The 18585-nt window shown below is 48.8% G+C and overlaps 1 protein-coding gene and 1 pseudogene across 1 annotated transcript; both read right to left on the bottom strand.

Annotated features, from left to right (window-relative positions):
- Window positions 1–659: 659 nt before the first annotated feature.
- LOC146757136 (zinc finger CCCH domain-containing protein 11A-like) lies at window positions 660–1690 on the bottom strand. The gene is made up of 2 exons (XM_085523324.1): window positions 1420–1690; window positions 660–822 (listed from the first exon to the last, which is right to left on the bottom strand). Exons 1-2 carry the CDS (start codon window positions 1688–1690, stop codon window positions 734–736), a joined length of 360 nt encoding a protein of 119 aa, XP_085379450.1. The 3' UTR covers window positions 660–733.
- A 6683-nt stretch (window positions 1691–8373) lies between these two features.
- On the bottom strand, window positions 8374–13926 carry LOC146757135 (zinc finger CCCH domain-containing protein 11A-like; annotated as a pseudogene).
- Window positions 13927–18585: the final 4659 nt, after the last annotated feature.

Raw genomic sequence — 18585 nt, 5'->3', positions numbered from 1 at the left:
CCGGCACAGCAGCCACTTCCTTCTTCAGCTTCTTTGGTTGTTTCAGCTGCAGCTTCTCCTTTATTGCCCCCTCAAGGCTCTTTGCTTGAGCTCTAGAATTTGGTGTACTCTGATCCCAGGGCTAAAAAGAAATAAAGTAAGTGCAAAATAAGAACAAACACCAGGGGAAGTGTATGAAGGAAATCAGATTGGAGATATTGCAAAAACGGCTGCACCTGGAACAGTACATTCCTGTCACTTGGGTCACTGACCCTTTCATAAATGCCTCCCTATAACAAGATCCATGCTTTGCTGTGAAAACACTGTTTCAAACGTGTGCAATTAACAAAGCAAGCTCGTTTAAATCAGCGCAGTACTGGAGTTGTTACCTACCACATTCTATTTGAGCAATAGAAAGTCATTCCTGTTCCCCTACACAACATCCACCCACAGTCTGATTTCATTGAACACGAAGCCATTGTGGCCTTTTTGTATCCAGTGCCCCCCACGTTAACCTCACATGTTGTACCTGGTGCCAGCAGGGTTACTGCCTCACTGCCAGATACAATCAGATCAATTCTGAGTTTGAGGAGTGCAAAGCTGTCTGGGAAAGCCATTGAAAGTATCAGGATTGTGAAACATGGCTGCAGCTCTTAACCAAAGGCAGGAAGGTAGGAATGCACTCATGATGGTGGCACATGGTGAGCAGTGAGACATGAGAACATGTGAAGAAATTGTGTCACTGTGTCCATCTTCAGAAGGGACTCACCTCTGCGGGTGCAGAGACAGCTTTGGGAGCAGCCCTGCTCCATTCCACAGTCTTTTCCTCTTCTCTTCCAGGTGCTTTAAAACAAGGAAAAAGAAAATCACTTGGTCAACAGCAAGCATAGAAAGAAACCTGAGTGCCAGTGTTTCCTCCATGTGCTTATTTCCTCACATTCAATAACAAAGAACACGAGAGAGGCGACATCTCGCAGTCCATTCAGTATCCAAGCTCTTCCCTCCTTCACATGCTGTCTCATCACAAAGCCTCTCTCACCTCCCCAATGAATAATTCACCCCCCTGACCTTTCTGACAGAGGTTGGCCCCCATGCTGAGGAATCAATCCATGCTTTTCAAATACATTTACATATCAAACTAAGCAACACACGCCAAAGATGAAGGCAACCTTGGCATCAACACACAGAACATGCTACACCAAAAACATGGCAGAAAAAAAAATGTACAAGAGAAACTGAATTACAAAACCTCACAGCGAATGAATTTTCCAGAATAAAGCAGACAGACACCACAGATTCATTGGAAAAACACATGGATGGACATCCTGGCACTTGTTGCCTTTGCATGTTGTAAGAAACAGCCCAGGCAATTCTAAGCAAACTCCATTTGCTTGACAGGGGAAGCACTTTGGCAGAGCAGACAGTGAAGCACCTCCTTACCTGCTGGCTTTGCGACCTGCTGCATCCGCAGGGCTTTCTCCTGCTTGATTTCTTCTAAGCTTTTAATATGCATTTCTTCCAATCGCTTGATTTTACGCGGTGGCTCTTCCAGTTTCTCGTTACCAGGCTCAGGTGGAGGGAAAATTCTCTTCTTCTTGCGCTTATCCTTAGATCTCTTCTCAGTAAGAACCTCTTCTACTTTTTGCTTCTCTTCTTCCAGTCGTCTCTTCTTCCAGATCTCCCCTGCTGGCTTGGCACCCTTCTCTGTCATCATCAAGAAAGGAGAAGCATAAGGATTACAAGAAATTCCAACGAGAGCTTAAGTTTCCAGATTTGTCATAATATTACAGAATATACGTGTTCCCAACAACAACGCTCCTGAGAAAGAATAAGCAGAAAGCCTAGAGAATCTGTGCAGCAAACACCAATGACCATTTACCTCTCCTTGGTGCTCTGTCAATCTTGATCTTCTTCCCCAGCCTTTCTGCGAGGCTACGCTTCAGCGGAAGGCCACTGACATCAGCTACAGAGAGAAAACAACAACATTCCTAAGATAATTCCTTTGGAAAGATTTTTACAAGTCAACCACAAACTCTGGTTTCTCCAAGTGTATGTTCTCAAATTCACCTTCCAGCTGCTACACTTGTGTGCCACTTGGAGTCATCACAGACCCACGACACACTTTCCTCCCTCCTGCTTCAGCAGTGCTCTCCCATTTACGTGGAGGCAGCCAAACAGCAGCTCACAAGCCGCCCTTACCTACAGAGGATTCCTGTTTTCCAGGTTTATCAGCAATATTCAGTTGAATCACAGGCACCTCCCCTAAAACAAAGAAAAACAAAGTGCTTATTTGACAGAAACCAACAGAATTACTGACCTGTGAGCTCATTTCCCACCCAAAACAAAGACACCACTTTGACAGCCCTGACAGAAAATAATATTGCAACTGTAATGCACTCAGGGTAAGTCCCAATTGTAATTTATCCATTCCACTTAGCAGCCACCAAATGGAAACAAAGGTACTCATCATTACCCTGCTTTGCAGACAGCGTCACAGTTCTGACCAGTGTCCGCACATTCTCCTTCTTCGGCACAGGAACAGTTTGAGATTGGAGCTGATGAGCAGGAGCTCCTGAAGGCCCTTCTGATCCAAGTGAACAAACAGTCAGTCCGGCATGAAGGCTGGATTCCCAGTTCGGACCTTCAGGCACATTGGGAGCAACGCTGTCTCATGTGCCGTTACCAGCAGCCGCTGCCCAGTGCTGACGTCAAATCACTGGCTGCACTGGAGACATTAACCAAGGAGACATTGACCAAAACTGGTGCTGAGATGTTCGGATCCTCACGGTGTACAGGATGGCTCGTCATTTGGTGCCGGCTTAACCCAACGTGCCGGCAGCCAGCAGGGCCCACTTGGGGTCCTGACACAGACGTGTTTCCTGCCCTTGACGAGGAGTGGCATAGGGTCTGGGAGCCATGGCCCTCCATCAGGTCTGATCAGGACCTGACCTATTGGTGTCCATTCGGTCAGCTGATGGTCTCCCATCCAATTCTCCAACGCAGGAGGAGAGCGTGTGGGCACAGCTCAGGCCCCTCCAGCCCTCCCCCCTCTTTAAGCGCACAAAGACGCCCCTTCAAGGTCTGATGTGCACACTCCATAATAGCCTGGCAGGTGCTGCTGCCGGGAATGCTGAAGATATGCTTAATGCCCCAAGCTGTGCACCAGCGTCCAAAACATGCACTTCTATATGCTGGGTCATTGTCAGTCTTAACTCATGAGGTACACCCATGACAGCGATGGCCATGCACATTGCTTTTATGTAATGCATGGCGGTCTGTCCAGATTGTGCCACAGCCCAGAGAAAACCACTGCATGTGTCAGTTGTGACATGCAAGTGACGGAAACACCCAAACTCTGGGAAGTCTGTGACATCCATCTGCCAAACCTCATTTGGTCTCAAACCTCTGGGGTTCACCCCTGCAGGAAACAGGTTAGCCATAACTCCCGCTCCTCCTTGGCTGATTCAGTTAACTTTCTAAGAGCACCAAGGGTGGGTAGCAGCTTCTGCGCCTCTTCGTCCCCTGCAAAAGCTCACAGAACTCCATGCTGGCTTTCTCTAATGCTGACCAACTCACACAGTGAGAAGCTCCGTCAGCCAGACCTCTCTGCATTATCCACTTAATAAGCAGATTGAGGTCCTCATCACACACTCTGTGTCATTTCTTGTCAGCATGTCCTGTCCCATCCCTGGCTCTCCAGCAGGACTGTAATGCTGGGGTGAGCAACACTGGGCACTGTCAGTGTGTTTTTCTTGCAAGCATCTTCCAGGGAAACACGTGCAGGCGTTCCCCACTCTTGGCTGTATCTCTGCAGTGCTGGGTCCTGTGTGAGCAGAGCTCTTTGCCCCAGAAGCCAAGTCACTGCTGTGCAGAGCTCAGCCTCGGGCTGAATGTGCTCCTGAGTTTGTCCCAGTGCAAGGACAACCTTCTCATTGCCCTTTAGGAGCACCTCTGGTGCTGATGGGTGCTCTGCTCTCAGCAACCACTGGATACACGGCACCAGACGCGTGTGTGCTTTGTCACCTTGAGCTTTTTGCTCTGATCGCATCTCACCCTGGAGAGCCGGGATTTCCCTTTGGTCTCGGTGTCACTTCGAGACCAGTAGGAACACTAGGGGTCAGAGGAGGGCTGCTGAATGTGTGAGCAAAGCTGCTAATTGAGAAAGAGATCGCACGCGTGTGACTTCGAAACCCGAATTAATGAGCTTACCTTCACCCTCCTGACTAATGCAGACCTCATGCAGCCCTGGGCCTGCCCTTCTCCAGCCTCCTGCCTTGTTTTGCCTACTCATAGGAAAAGATTTAGCATAGCTCAGAGCCCCAGGCAGCGCTTGGAATGCCAGCAGGAAAGAGCTGCTGGTGTCCACATAGCTCAGGACTGCAGCAGTGGGGCTGCTGGACCTCAGTGTTCTGAACACTGTGATGTGGAAGTGATTGGCAGATGCTGTGGCCGGAGGGATGAGGTGCCTGCAGGGCGTCCCTTGGAAGGTTTGGTGAGGATGGATCCTCTGAGCCAGCATCGGGGACAGGGTGCTGGGTGCAAATGCCAGTGCTGCCCCCTGTCATCCTTTTGGGTTTAAAAGGAGCACAGCTCCGTTTCCAAACTTTGCCAACCACAGGCTGGCTGGCAGCTTGACGGAACTGCCATGAAATTGGTCTAATGAAACGTTCCTGGCAGAGCTTCAGGATGGAGAAAGTGCAGTTTGTCCTCAACTGAGCTGAGGTCCAATGAGCTGAGTTTCCTGGCTCAGAGCAGAGGCCGTGAGCATCACGTCTCACAGTCTGTGTCACCTGGGCAGAGCCGTTAGGCAGGGGCTGCTAGTGGGGAGATGCCAAGGTTTAACATGAAGATGATTGCTCAGATATGCCTGAGTTCAGATGGAGGGGCCCATTGCCCTACCAGGAAGTGGAAGATGCTTGGCGGTGAGGCAGCTCGTGCTTTCCCATGCCTGTAGGACCTTACAGTGCTGTGCCTTTCCACATACCTACCCCACCATCTTTCTTTCCCATGCAGGGGTCATCATTAATCCAGTGGGTGGCACCAAGAATGCCCGGACAGCCCCACTGCAGTGCGACTCTGTGGCAGAAGGACACACCAAGCCTGTGCTCTGCCTGGATGCCACCGATGAACTGCTTTTCACTGCCTAAGCAGGTATATGTTGGACAGAACAGGTGTGGGGGCTGCTGGCTTTTTATGCGCTATTCTCATAGATCTCCCCAGGCTGGCGTGGGGAATTGGGGTGCATGGCAGGGATGGCTCCTTCTGGGCTGCTCCCCTGTCCCTGCCTTCTGATGTCCAGGTGCTGGAGCAGGCTGGCTCCATTGCCCTGGAGTGGAGCTGTGGGTGGTGGGAGGCAGCGCTTGGGAAGGAGTCGGTGCCTCCACGCCACGGAGGAACTCCCCAGCCCAACTCTCTCAGTCACGTTCTTCTTCCTACAGACCGGAGCTGTAAGATGTGGAACTTGGTGATGGGTCAGGAAATTGCTTCCCTCAAGGGTCACCCAAATAATGTTGTTTCCATCAAGTACTGCAGCCACACGGGGTTGGTGTTCACCGTGTCAACGTCGTACATCAAAGTACGGGGACATCTGGGACTCAGCGCACTGCATCCGCACCCTGACGTATGTAGTGGGAAGAGTGGCTGTGGGGGACTGTGGGCAGCTCTGGCTTTGCAGAAGATGGTGTGAGGAACTCCTGGGGTCCCACAAGCTGGAAACAGAGCCCAGCTGTTTTAGGATCAGTGCCTACAGCTGTAGGAAACAGGGAGGCTTAGGGAGATCTTGGAATGGAATCTGTGGGGACCCTCTGCAGCAAAGGCTCAAAGGAAAGGACCTGGAAGAGCTTTTCAGCCCTTCCTGGGGGTGGCCAAGAGCACCAGCAAGAAGGGATGGGGATTTTCTTTTTTGCTTCAACTAATATGCCACAGGAAGACGACCACATTAACCCAGCTGTATTTGTTGATGTTGTTTATCTACAGCATGAAGCATTTCACTTGGAAAGTCTCTGCTGCCACTCATCGTACAACAGACTTAAAGCACAGTACATGGCACCTAGCAGTGCTGTGAAGGGTTGGAAAGGCAGCGCATCATTGTGCTGAGGGCCAAGAGACGGTTCAGACAACAGAAGCATTTGTCCACATTTCTGACATGAAGGCTGTCTCCTCCCGATCCGGCGACAAATCAAGGCTGCTGTGTGAAAGTACCGTGCCTCCGCACATGGGATCAGACGGGACTCACACACAGTGTGTAACACCGAATGTACCAGCTTAATGCCACGCCACAAACCTACCCAATGCCCAACAGGGGGGACCAGTCAATGCTGCTCATCAGCCATCAACCCCGGATGCTGGAGAAGGCAGACCATGTTGTGGTGCTGGAGCATGACACCATGGCTGAGATGGGGACACCCACCGAACTGAGGACCCGCGGTGGACCCTACAGCCGGCTGCTGCAGCACTGAGGACCACAGGGCAGCTGGAGTGGGATGCGATGGGACATGGGGAGCTGTGGCTGTCTCCGCTCCCCGCTGCAGGATGGGAAGAATGGGATGCTCTGGGATTTGTATGGAATAAAGTGGAGATGTTTTGTAGAGGAGCAGGTTGGGATGTGGGGTGTGGGTAGCTCAGCCTCAGTGCATGGTTGGTTATGGAAGCTGGCTGTCTGCCCTCAGAATGTGGCTGTGGCAGCACTGTGGGTTATGGGGGAAAGCACAGCTCAGCCCAATACTGGATGAACTTTCCAGTCATGTCTTCATGCCAAAGCGGTGCAGATAGCACAGGGAGTGCAAAGACTGTAACTGAACTGCCAGCCTCACCTGGCTGTGGTGCTGAGCATGCTGGGCTGCCTGGCCCTGCTCTCAGCAGCACTGTGTCCTCCCTCCCAGCCCCCACAATTCCACTGATACAGTTATGTCTGTTAGAGAGATTCACACTGCATGGAATGTGCCACGGCCAATAGCAACTGAAGGCTTCAGAACCAAATAAGTGAGAGGAGGCCGTGCTGGAGCTCATCTCTTCCATGGAGCTCATAACAGCAGCACAGCAGTAACCCTGGTGGCAGCAGCACCAGGATGTTGTTGGAGCAGCACTCCTGGCTCCCCTCCTGCTCCCTCCAAGAGCTGCAGGCAGACGTACCGCACTGCTGTCCTGTGCCAGGTTTATTTAAAAACACAGCTGAGAGCCGCCGGCACAAACAGAGGAGCCTGACTATGTTCATACAATATCTTAAATAAAAGGCAAATACAAAAGGAAAGGATAAAATATTTACAGTAACAATGGCAGACACGACATGGGCACAGTTCCACCCAGAGGCAGCAGAAAACCACTCAATACCCTGCTGAAGCACAGAGTCACCACGGCGTCCTCCAGCAGGGCCAGGGCTGCACTGTGCCCACAGCAGGGCTGGGATGGCTGCACACTGAACTGAGACAAGTGAAGCGCACACGTGTTGGCTTCCAGAAATCATCAGCACAGCATCGCGCTCTGCCAGCAAACAGCACTGGAAGTCCAGAAAAAGGGAAAGGAGGGAATAGCGCAGCTGTGGCGTGCATCTCCCGCTTCTCACACTGCTGCTGCATCACTGCTGATAACTGGAAGGCAGGGAGCACCCCCCATCATTGGTGGCACATTTGGTCCAAAACACCAGAATAATTCTGCTCCCTCCCACCCCCACATCATCATTAAGTTGCCTTAAAGGATTCAAGTCAAAAACAAAAGCATACACCAAAAAAACTCAAGAGCTGGCAGAACTCCAAGGTAGACATAGGGGCTACCCAAGAAATGGGAGCACTGAAGAAGCTTCCAGCTGCACCCAATGCTGAGCATGGCCAAGGGAGGAGGAAGGAAGGAGCTTGAGGTTGAAGCCTTCAGAGCGTCACTGGATCAGGAGATCAATTGCCAGGCACTGCAGCACACAGATGGACGTCCTTCTGGGCTGTCACAGAACTGCTTTGTCCTCTTGCTGCTGAAAGGAGCCAACCTAGATCAGGGAATGGATGCACAGGACCTCAACTCTGACCAGCAGGAAAACTCAGGACAGTGGAATGCAGTCTGCCAATCTTTTACCAGTTCAGCTGTGCTTTAAGACTCATTGTGAAGCCTTTTAAAATATTTATTTATATATATATATATGCTATAAGACTACTCAGATATACTGTCAGTCATCTCAGAAAGTTCACGATGGAGTTCATCCACATCCTTCTCCAGCTCCAAGTCATATTGTCCTTCCATTTCCTCTAAGAGTTCCGAGATGAACTTTTCAGTGTCATCTTCTACAGCCTTGGTGAGCAGGCTGACCTTCGGCAGGGCTGGAGCAGCAGTCTGGGAAGAAGGAAGACAAAGTCAATGATTGCTCAGGAGATCCTTCCTCTGCAGCACTTCTCCTTCAGCACTGCTGAGCCTTAACCCAACATGGGGCCAAGGGGCTCCTGAAGGACATTAACAGTAAGCCTGACCAGGACAGCACTGACGCTTCCTCCCCTCCTTACCAAAGCTGCTATTTTAGCCTTTTTAGCTGGAGGCTCCTCTTCTTCAGTGCTTCTCCGAGGATTCACAGCTGCCACAGCAGAATGAGAGATCTCAGCAGCCTTCCGCTTCCTTGCTCTCTTTATGGGGCTGCTGGCTTTCCCATCCGAGGGCTTCACACACACCTTGCTTTTGGCTACAGGAAGAAGAGAGAGCTGGTACAGTTGTGCCTTGAGATGAGTCCAGGTTGTCCTGTCATTCCCACAGCTCTTCTCCACAGTTAAATACATCTGGCCAGCAAAATTACATTGCTCTTTCCACAAATCTCAGCAGTATCTTCCACAGTGAGTGCTGCATACCAACAGTCTCACCAAAGGAACAAAGAAACTGCACAGCTACACCATATTATAACCCAGACAAGGGAAACAGCCATACAGCAGGAGAAAGCAATACATGGTCCCTCTAGAGAAAGGAAAAAGCAGCAGCTACAGACAAGAGTGTGCAACCAGACGCTGTGCAAGCCACAACAGACCCACAAAATACATCCAGGGGTTTATCACACAGGTAAGTCTGCAGCCCAGTGCCACTGTCTGTCCCTCGTTCTCAAGCTGAAGTCTGGCTGGAAGGAACACAAGTGAACTAAGAAAATAAGCATTTCCCTTTCTAGCACTAAGCAAAGGCACGCACCCACCATGAGCGCTCAGGTCCCTTTACTTCCGAGGACCACCTCACACTCAACACTCATTCATAGTTCTCTGCTCCTGAGGTTGGGCTGATGATTTCCCTGGCAATGCTGTTGCCCACCGTGCTGAGATTTCACTTAGGCCTTTGCAAGCTGATAAGCTGAACATGAAGGGTGGATTCAGGACTGCTAAGCTCTGCACTTTTACCTTTGACTGTTTCTTCAGCAGCAGCCGGCACAGCAGCCACTTCCTTCTTCAGCTTCTCCGGTTGTCTCAGCTGTAGCTTCTCCTTTATTGTCCCCTCAAGGCTCTTTGCTTGAGCTCTAGAATTTGGTGTACTCTGATCCGAGGGCTAAAAAGAAATAAAGTAAGTGCAAAATAAGAATAAACACCAGGGGGAGCATATAAAGGAAATCAGATTAGAGATGTTTTAAAAACGGGTTACTGCCTCTCTGCCAGATCTAATCAGATCAATTCTGAGTTTGAGGAGTGCAAAGCTGTCTGGGAAAGCCATTGAAAGTACCAGGATTGTGAAACGTGGCTGCAGCTCTTCACCAAAGGCAGGAAGGTAGGAATGCACTCATGATGGTGGCACATGGTGAGCAGTGAGACATGAGAACATGTGAAGAAATTGTGTCAATGTGTCCATCTTCAGAAGGGACTCACCTCTGCGGGTGCAGAGACAGCTTTGGGAGCAGCCCTGTTCCATTCCACAGTCTTTTCCTCTTCTCTTCCAGGTGCTTTGAAACAAAGAAAAAGAAAATCACTTGGTCAACAGCAAGCATAGAAAGAAACCTGAGTGCCAGTGTTTCCTCCATGTGCTTATTTCCTCACATTCAATAACAAAGCACAGACAGAGGCGGCATCACGCGGTCCATACAGTATCCAAGCTCTTCCCTCCTTCACATGCTGTCTCTTCACAAAGCCTCTCTCACCTCCCCAATGAATAACTCACCCCCCTGACCTTTCTGACAGAGGTTGGCCCCCATGCTGAGGAATCAATCCATGCTTTTCAAATACATTTACATATCAAACTAAGCAATACAAGCCAAAGATGAAGGCAACCTTGGCATCAACACACAGAACATGCCACACCAAAACCATGGCAGAAAGAAAGTACAGGAGAAACTGAACTACAAAACCTCACAGCAAATGAATTTTCCAGAATGAAGCAGGCAGACACCATGGATTCGATGGAAAAACACATGGATGATGGATGAACATCCTGGCACTTCCTGCCTTTGCATGTTGTAAGAAACAGCCCAGGCAATTCTAAGCAAACTCCATTTGCTTGACAGGGGAAGCACTTCAGCAGAGCAGACAGTGAAGCACCTCGTTACCTGCTGGCTTTGCCATCTGCTGCATCCGCAGGGCTTTCTCCTGCTTAATTTCTTCCAAGCTTTTAATATGCACTTCTTCCAATCGCTTGATTTTACGCGGTGGCTCTTCCAGTTTCACTTTATCAGGCTCAGGTGGAGGGAAAATTCTCTTCTTCTTCCATTTACCCTTAGCTCTCTTCTCAGTAAGAAGCTCTTCTACTTTTTGCTTCTCTTCCTCCAGTTGTTTGTGTTTCCGTTCAGCCAGGGCTTCCGAGGTTTTGATGCGAACTGCAGGAGAAGGCCTCACCCCGGAGCTGGGATCCTCCACCTTACAGCACCCTTCTGCCTGGGGGGCAGCTGGGGTTTCTCCTCGCTGATTCGCTCTCTCAAGACGGATCTCTTCCAGAGTTTTGACATGGATCTCCCCTGCTGGCTTGGCATCCTTCTCTGCCATCATCAAGAAAGGAGAAGCATAATGATTAAATGAGAGTCCAACGAGAGCTTAGGTTTTCAGATTTGACATAATATTACAGAATATGCGTGTTCCCAACAACAACGCACCCAGGAAAGAATAAGCAGAAAGCCTAGAGAATCTGTGCAGCAAACACAGACAACCATTTACCTCTCCTTGGTGCTCTGTCAATCTTGATCTTCTTCTCCAGCCTTTCTGCCAGGCTGCGTTTCAGCGGAAGGCCACTGACAACAGCTACAGAGAGAAAACAACAACATTCCTAAGCTAATTCCTTTGGAGAAAGATTTTAGAACAGTTAACCACAAAAAAGTCTATCTCTCATGGAGCACCCAGCCACCAGCAACTGCTACTCCAAAACCAGCAGTGCAAGATAAAGGTTCACTTCTGTGAACGGCTCTATTCCCCAACACAGTGCCAGCTATCTGAGTATTATCAGAAGGATAACAAAGTAGGGCATATGAACTCACCACTTTGTTGTTTGGTTTTATCCTTTTGTTTCTTCAGTTTGATTTCTTCAAGTGTTTTTATTCCAGCATTCAGACTGTCATCTGGGAACACAGAGCAGTGAATGAGACTGAAGGACAGAGGCACACGCTGAGGACCACAGCTCTGCAAACTGCCTCCTGCTCAGAAGCATGCAGAACAAACCCTGTCAGCTCTCCCCACAGCTAAGAGCACCATGGACCTGATGTCTGTCTGATACCCTCCTTTCATCCTTCTGGATATTAAAAGTAGGCTTTATCCCTTACTTTAACCCATCCACATGATTCCTCTATCAACAATGTGGCTTTAACCAGTGGTTGAAAAGATGCACATACAGGCACTTAAACTCCATGCTGTGGCCTCATCTTGCTCTAATGAAGTAAACAAAGGAGTTTACCTTCCTAATCTGAAAGGCACATGAAGATACGAGGTAGGAACAATAGCTGAGTCTATTCAGCAACCCTATGTTCTGTTGTGTTTTTACAACAAATTGCTTTGGAGTTAATTGGCAGCCCACAGTTAATATTCTTAAGTACAAATGGAAGTGATTACAGACAGGTTCCTTATTTTAACAGCTATACTTACCTGGTAAACCCATAGAAGCAGCCTAAGTGAATAGAGTAACTAGTAAAGAACCGGGAAAAGCAACCACACTCACCATCATCACCTTTGTCATCATCTGCAGCTTTGATTAAAACGGGAGGATGTGTAGAGCTTGGGACACTCTCTTTGTTTTCCATTTGCATCACTTCCATCAACTGTGGAGAGGGATCGGACTGCACGGAAAGCTTGCTCTGCTGCACTGTTATCTGAGCTGCATTCGGATCGTCACCTGCAGACTCTGGTGGACTTGGCAGCATAGCTACAGGAAGAAAAGGATCAATTTAAAACTTTGATCCTAACCTTACAACCACTGCACAAAGATGGCAGGCAAGGCTGAAAACCCACACAGATAAATGCTGAGTCTCCACTTGCCCATCCAAATGGCTTCTCTGTGAACAAAGAAATCCCCCCCTACACAACATTCATCTCCCTGACACCCAGAAAAAGCTTAATTGCAGGAACACAACCAGCAAGGCAAAGGCCACAGGAGCAGAGAGAAGCTGAGCATGCAAGAAAAAACTGAGTATCAGAAGCGCACAAAGTTCAGCTGTGCACCTATCTATCAGCTCACAAGTGAACGTTATCTGGCATTCTTTATGACACTATACCCACCTGTGAGTAATAGAGTTAATCTTTCATTCCTAAAAAAGACAAACTCACTTTGGCTTGGTGGAAAGAAAACCCCATTGAGGTAACGTCCCTTGGTGTGATGGAAGGCACAGTTGGATTTCTGGCAGCCTCCTGGCTGGTTCTCCCAGTAGCAGGAAATCATGCTGCGAAATTTCTGCAGACGGAAAGGAAGAAAAGCTGATGGTAACGTGGACCTAAGATCTGCAAAGGGAGACTGAGCTCCAGATGGTGCCAGTGAGCAGACTGCCACAAAGCAGCACTCAAACACCACTCTGAAGCATGCGTAGGCTGGGAGCACCAGGCTCAATGAGCTTTTCTAGCATTCTGTGGGTGAGGACACCAGTTTAGAAGGGGTTAAACTAACACACCTTGCAGAATGCTTGTCTGAATGATGTGGTTCTTTAGCAACTGTTGAGAGAACACTGTTGGTATCTACTACAAGAATATTCTGCTATGATATACCAATGCCATTGAGCTCTCTTCCCTCTGCTTCCTCCCAGCCCCCTCTTAACAATAGGAACCATCATCATTTCAAAGCAAATGAACCTAATCTGCAAAAGCACATTCAGCCCACCTAAAGAAATGAGAAGTGGGTTTGGTGATAAACTCTGAGGAGCCAACACTCACACTGATCTCCATGTGCCTGAACCTGCAGTCATTCCTGAAGCAGCGGCCCTCCTTCCACAGCCTGCAGGTGGTTTCATTGCCCAAAGCGGCTTCACAGTGCCTGAAGGGACAGTTGTCTCCCTGTAACCCAATGGAAACCAAGAGAGGAAAATGAACTAGTGAAACCTGAGAACTGGCCATGCTTTGAGCTCATTTTTAGCGAGTTGCTCTTTTGCACAATGCAATTAGTTATGAAGTTTGCTGAAGATCAGTAATACTTCTAACTATTCCACCCCATCCTCTTGACTTCAGAACTGAAAGAAGGAGAAATGAAGGAAAACACCCAAGCAGACCTTTTTACAAGTGGAATAGAAGTAGAAATAGCGATCGTCTCCTTTCTTCGACATGCTGGACGAGCGCACAGAAGCAGTTCTGGTCTCGGGGATCTCTGTGCAGCTCTTCCTGTGCTTCTCAAAGAGCTGGCTCGTGCTTCCTTGGACTGAAAGTCTTCTACTGTCTTGATCAGTGAAATCTTCTTTTGAAAAGGAACCCTAAGCAAAACACCAAAAAGCAGAAAAGAATGAGGAATGCCCACCCGTCTTCCCAGCTTTGTTCTCTTCATTCAATCAGTCTTTCTGGAGCAGTTGTTTCAAAACATTGCCCTCCTCAACACTGGTCAAACTCTAGTAACATCACCCTGACTCAGCACGGAGTCCCTGGGCTGCACGGCTGCAAGCCCTCCAATGGAGCCCCTCCTTCAACACCACGAGTGACAGCAGTGAGTAACCCCAACACATTTGTCTGACCGCTGCAGGTCTTCAAGCTCAACCACCTGGACAACCTCAGCAAATACAGTGATCTTCAAAGCTTTGCAGTTCACTTCTCCTGTAGGCCGAACCAACACTGAATCCGTGAATTAATTAATTATAACAGGTTAGGAAGAATTTTCCTCCTCACTTTGCCTATGTCAAATTCTGTAAGTTGGAATTTCTGGTCTTCAAGGATTCTTCACCTTTGAAGAGTCCACAAAAACCATCCTCCGTCTTTATTACCTGTACAGCAAAAGCATGCCAGTGCGTATCAATACACAAATCCACACACATGTGCCTGTATACTGTAACTCAGCACTGCATGGAGCTGCAGCACGTTCTGCTCAGCCACAACAAGGGTTTGGGTTGGTTCATTTTTTTTTTTCTTTTCTGATGTAAAAATCAAATATTTTGGTATTTTAGATTTGTTTTGTTGCTATTTTTTTTAAGGTACCAAATGCAGTAAAACCTGCAACCAGGCCAGACAGAAGATCAAATTCAAGTGATTCAGAACTCTTTCATTAAAGTGCTGCACATTTCTGAGCTAAGCATTTCCGATAGTCAATAAAGGTTGGAACATTTTACTCACACAGACACTAGTGAATTTTCAAGGAAATTTTTTTTTTTTTTTTTTTTTTTTTCAGGGAATTTCCCCAAATCTAAACTAAAGAGAGGAGAAGTCGGGTTCTCAAGTTAGTTGCTGGATTGACTGCATGACAAAGGGAACAAAAACAGCACTTAAGGACAAAGTTTCCTACCCTCCTCCAGTACTGATAGAAATGCTGCCTTTTACCTTTAGTACCTTCACATCAGATTCCTCTCTGGCAGATTCCTATGCTTCTAACAACCTCGGTGCTGCCCAGCACAGACGCCGGGCACCAACTGTCACTGGACTCTGCACCGTGGAACACGCACACAGCTCAGCACTTCTGTTTCCTCACAATTGGAAGGGTTCTGGAATCGGGAGCATGAAGCGGACTAGAAATACCTCACATCCCTCTGCTCCTTACGAGCCCTTCCATTTTAAAACAAGATAAGCCCAGACACATCTGTTAGCACAGCAGCCCAAATGCTAACCAGAACACACAGTGTGTAACGCTGAAAGTACCAGTTTAATGCCATGCCACAAACCCTATATAGTGGTACAGGTGACCGCCCCTATCAGATACCCGTGACCTCCCTTACTCCAGCCCTGGTGCAAGCAGGCACCACCTGCCCAATACCCAACATCTCCCCCCTCTTTATTATCTGCAGCCCCTGTAAAGGTTCCCCTGCATACTCCCTGTTACCCCAAAGGTGATTTGCACATTTAAGGCTATTCCGCAAATGAATCAATCATTAAACATATGCGAAAAACAATTAAACTGTCATAATAACATACCAAAGTGATGCAGCTGTAGTGCCTACAATCCTGAAAGCACACAACAGCAATCTGCCTAAAAATTGTGAAATGCTGTATGGCAACACTTAGTCAACTTGTAGAGAACAGTGCATTCAAGTTCAAGATAACAGCACAGTACACAATGGAGTTACAACTTCTCCAAGTTCAATGTAACACTATTGTACAGAATCTTCATGGCAATCCAGTTCTGTCCAGTGTGCATTATAATGTCACACTCCATAACCAAATAAGAAGACAAAAACATATTGGCTGTGCAGAATCGTTCTGAATGTCCACCACTGGGGGACTATCCAGGAACAAGGTCTCCCCCGCTCACGAACTATCAGTCCGGTATGAAGGCTGGATTCCCAGTTCGGACCTTCAGGCACATTGGGAGCAACGCTGTCTCATGTGCCGTTACCAGCAGCCGCTGCCCAGTGCTGACGTCAAATCACTGGCTGCACTGGAGACATTAACCAAGGAGACATTGACCAAAACCGGTGCTGAGATGTTCGGATCCTCACGGTGCACAGGATGGCTCATCATTTGGTGCCGGCTTAACCCAACGTGCCAGCAGCCAGCAGGGCCCACTTGGGGTCCCGACACAGGCGTATCCCCTGCCCATGACGAGGAGTAGATTCTGGGATCCATGGCCCTCCGTCGGGTCTGATCAGGACCTGACCTATTGGTGTTCATTCGGTCAGCTGATGGTCTCCCATCCGATTCTCTCACGCAGGAGGAGAGCGTGTGGGCACAGCTCAGGCCCCTCCAGCCCTCCCCCCTCTTTAAGTGCACGAAGACGCCCCTTCAAGGTCTGATGTGCACACTCCACAATAACCTGGCCGGTGCTGCTGCCAGGAATGCTGAAGATATGCTTAATGCCCCAAACTGCGCACTAGTGTCCAAAACATGCACTTCTATATCCTGGGTCATTGTCAGTCTTTAACTCATGAGGTGTACCCATGACAGCGATGGCCATGCACAACGCTTTTATGTAATGCATGGCGGTCTGTCCAGATTGTGCCACAGCCCAGAGAAAACCACTGCATGTGTCAGTTGTGACATGCAAGTGACGGAAACACCCAAACTCTGGGAAGTCTGTGACATCCATCTGCCAAACCTCATTTGGTCTCAAACCTCTGGGGTTCACCCCTGCAGGAAACAGGTTAGCCATAACTCCCGCTCCTCCTTGGCCGATTCAGTTAACTTTCTAAGAGCACCAAGGGCGGGTAGCAGCTTCTGCGGCTCTTCATCCCCTGCACAAGCTCACAGAGCTCCATGCTGGCTTTCTCTACTGCTGACCGACTGACACAGTTAGAAGCTTCATCAGCCAAACCTCTCTGCATTATCCACTTAATAAGCAGGGAGGCTTATTAAGTCCAGAAAAAGGGAAAGGGGGGAATAACGCAGCTGTGTCGTGCAGCTCCCCCTTCTCACACTGCTGCTGCATCACTGCTGATAACTGGAAGGCAGGGAGCACCCCCCATTCTTGGAGGCACATTTGGTCCAAAACACCAGAATAATTCTGCTCCCTCCCACCCCCACATTGTCATTAAGTTGCCTTAAAGGATTCAAGTCAAAAACAAAAGCATACACCAACAAAACTCAAGAGCTGGCAGAACTCCAAGCTAGACATAGGGACTACCCAAGAAATGGGAGCCCCAAAGAAGCTTCCAGCTGCACCCAACGCTGAGCATGGCCAAGGGAGGAGGAAGGAAGGAGCTTGAGGTTGAAGCCTTCAGAGCATCACTGGATCAGGAGATCAATTGCCAGGCACTGCAGCACACAGATGGACGTCCTTCTGGGCTGTCACAGAACTGCTTTGTCCTCTTGCTGCTGAAAGGAGCCAACCAGGAGCAGGGAATGGATGCACAGGACCTCAACTCTGACCAGCAGGAAAACTCTGGACAATGGAATGCAGTCTGCCAATCTTTTACCAGTTCAGCTGTGCTTTAAGACTCATTGTGAAGCCTTTTAAAATATTTATTTTTATATATATATACTACAAGACTACTCAGATATACTATCAATCATCTCAGAAAGTTCAAGATGGAGTTCATCCACGTCCTTCTGCAGCTCCAAGTCATATTGTCCTTCCATTTCCTCTAAGAATTCCGAGATGAACTTTTCGAGGTCATCTTCTTCTACAGCCTTGGTGAGCAGGCTGACCTCCGGCAGGGCTGGAGCAGCAGTCTGGGAAGAAGGAAGACAAAGTCAATGATTGCTCAGGAGATCCTTCCTCTGCAGCACTTCTCCTTCAGCACTGCTGAGCCTTAACCCAACATGGGGCCAAGGGGCTCCTGAAGGACGTTAACAGTAAGCCTGACCAGGACAGCACTGACACTTCCTCCCCTCCTTACCAAAGCTGCTATTTTAGCTTTTTTAGCTGGAGGCTCCTCTTCTTCAGTGCTTCTCTGAGGATTCACAGCTGCCACAGCAGAAGGAGAGATCTCAGCAGCCTTCCGCTTCCTTGCTCTCTTTATGGGGCTGCTGGCTTTGCCATCCCAAGGCTTCTCACACACGTTGCACTTGGCTTCCAGTTCCCCTGCTAAGATTTCTGAGATGAACTTTTCAAAGTCATTTTCTTCTACAGCCTTGGTGAGCAGGCTGACCTCTGGCAGGGCTGGAGCAGCAGTCTGGAAAGAAGGAAGACAAAGTCAATGATTGCTCAGGAGATCCTTCCTCTGCAGCGCTTCTCCTTCAGCACTGCTGAGCCTTAACCCAACACGGGGGCCAAGGGGCTCCTGAAGGACCTTATCAGTAAGCCTGACCAGGGCAGCACTCATGCTTCCTCCTCTCCTTACCAAAGCTGCTATTTTAGCTTTTTTAGCTGGAGGCTCCTCTTCTTCAGTGCTTCTCTGACGATTCACAGCTGCCACAGCAGAGGGAGAGATCTCAGCAGCCTTCCTCTTCCTTGCTCGCTTCGTGGGGCTGCTGGCTTTGCCATCCCAAGGCTTCACACAAACGTTGCCCTTGGCTACAGGAAGAAGAGAGAGCTGGTACAATTGTGCCTTGAGAGGAGTCCAGGTTGTCCTGTCATTCCCACAGCTCTTCTCCACAGTTAAATACATCTGGCCAGCAAAATTACATTGCTCTTTCCACAAATCTCAGCAGTATCTTCCACAGTAAGTGCTGCATACCAACAGTCCCACCAAAGGAA

Source organism: Coturnix japonica, chromosome 24 (genome assembly GCF_054131305.1).
Source record: "Coturnix japonica strain WE chromosome 24, WE-NBRP24, whole genome shotgun sequence".
Lineage (NCBI taxonomy): Eukaryota > Metazoa > Chordata > Aves > Galliformes > Phasianidae > Coturnix > Coturnix japonica.
The sequence above is the reverse complement of the archived record's forward strand: the minus strand, read 5'-3'. Positions and strand labels throughout refer to the sequence as shown.

Excerpts from the sequence above, each read along its gene's own strand:
- LOC146757136 (XM_085523324.1), bottom strand. The coding sequence starts at position 1,690 with ATGACAGAGAAGGGTGCCAAGCCAGCAGGGGAGATCTGGAAGAAGAGA. Across the intron at positions 823-1,419 it reads GCAGGTCGCAAAGCCAGCAG|CACCTGGAAGAGAAGAGGAA; the intron begins GTAAGGAGGTGC and ends CTTGTTTTAAAG.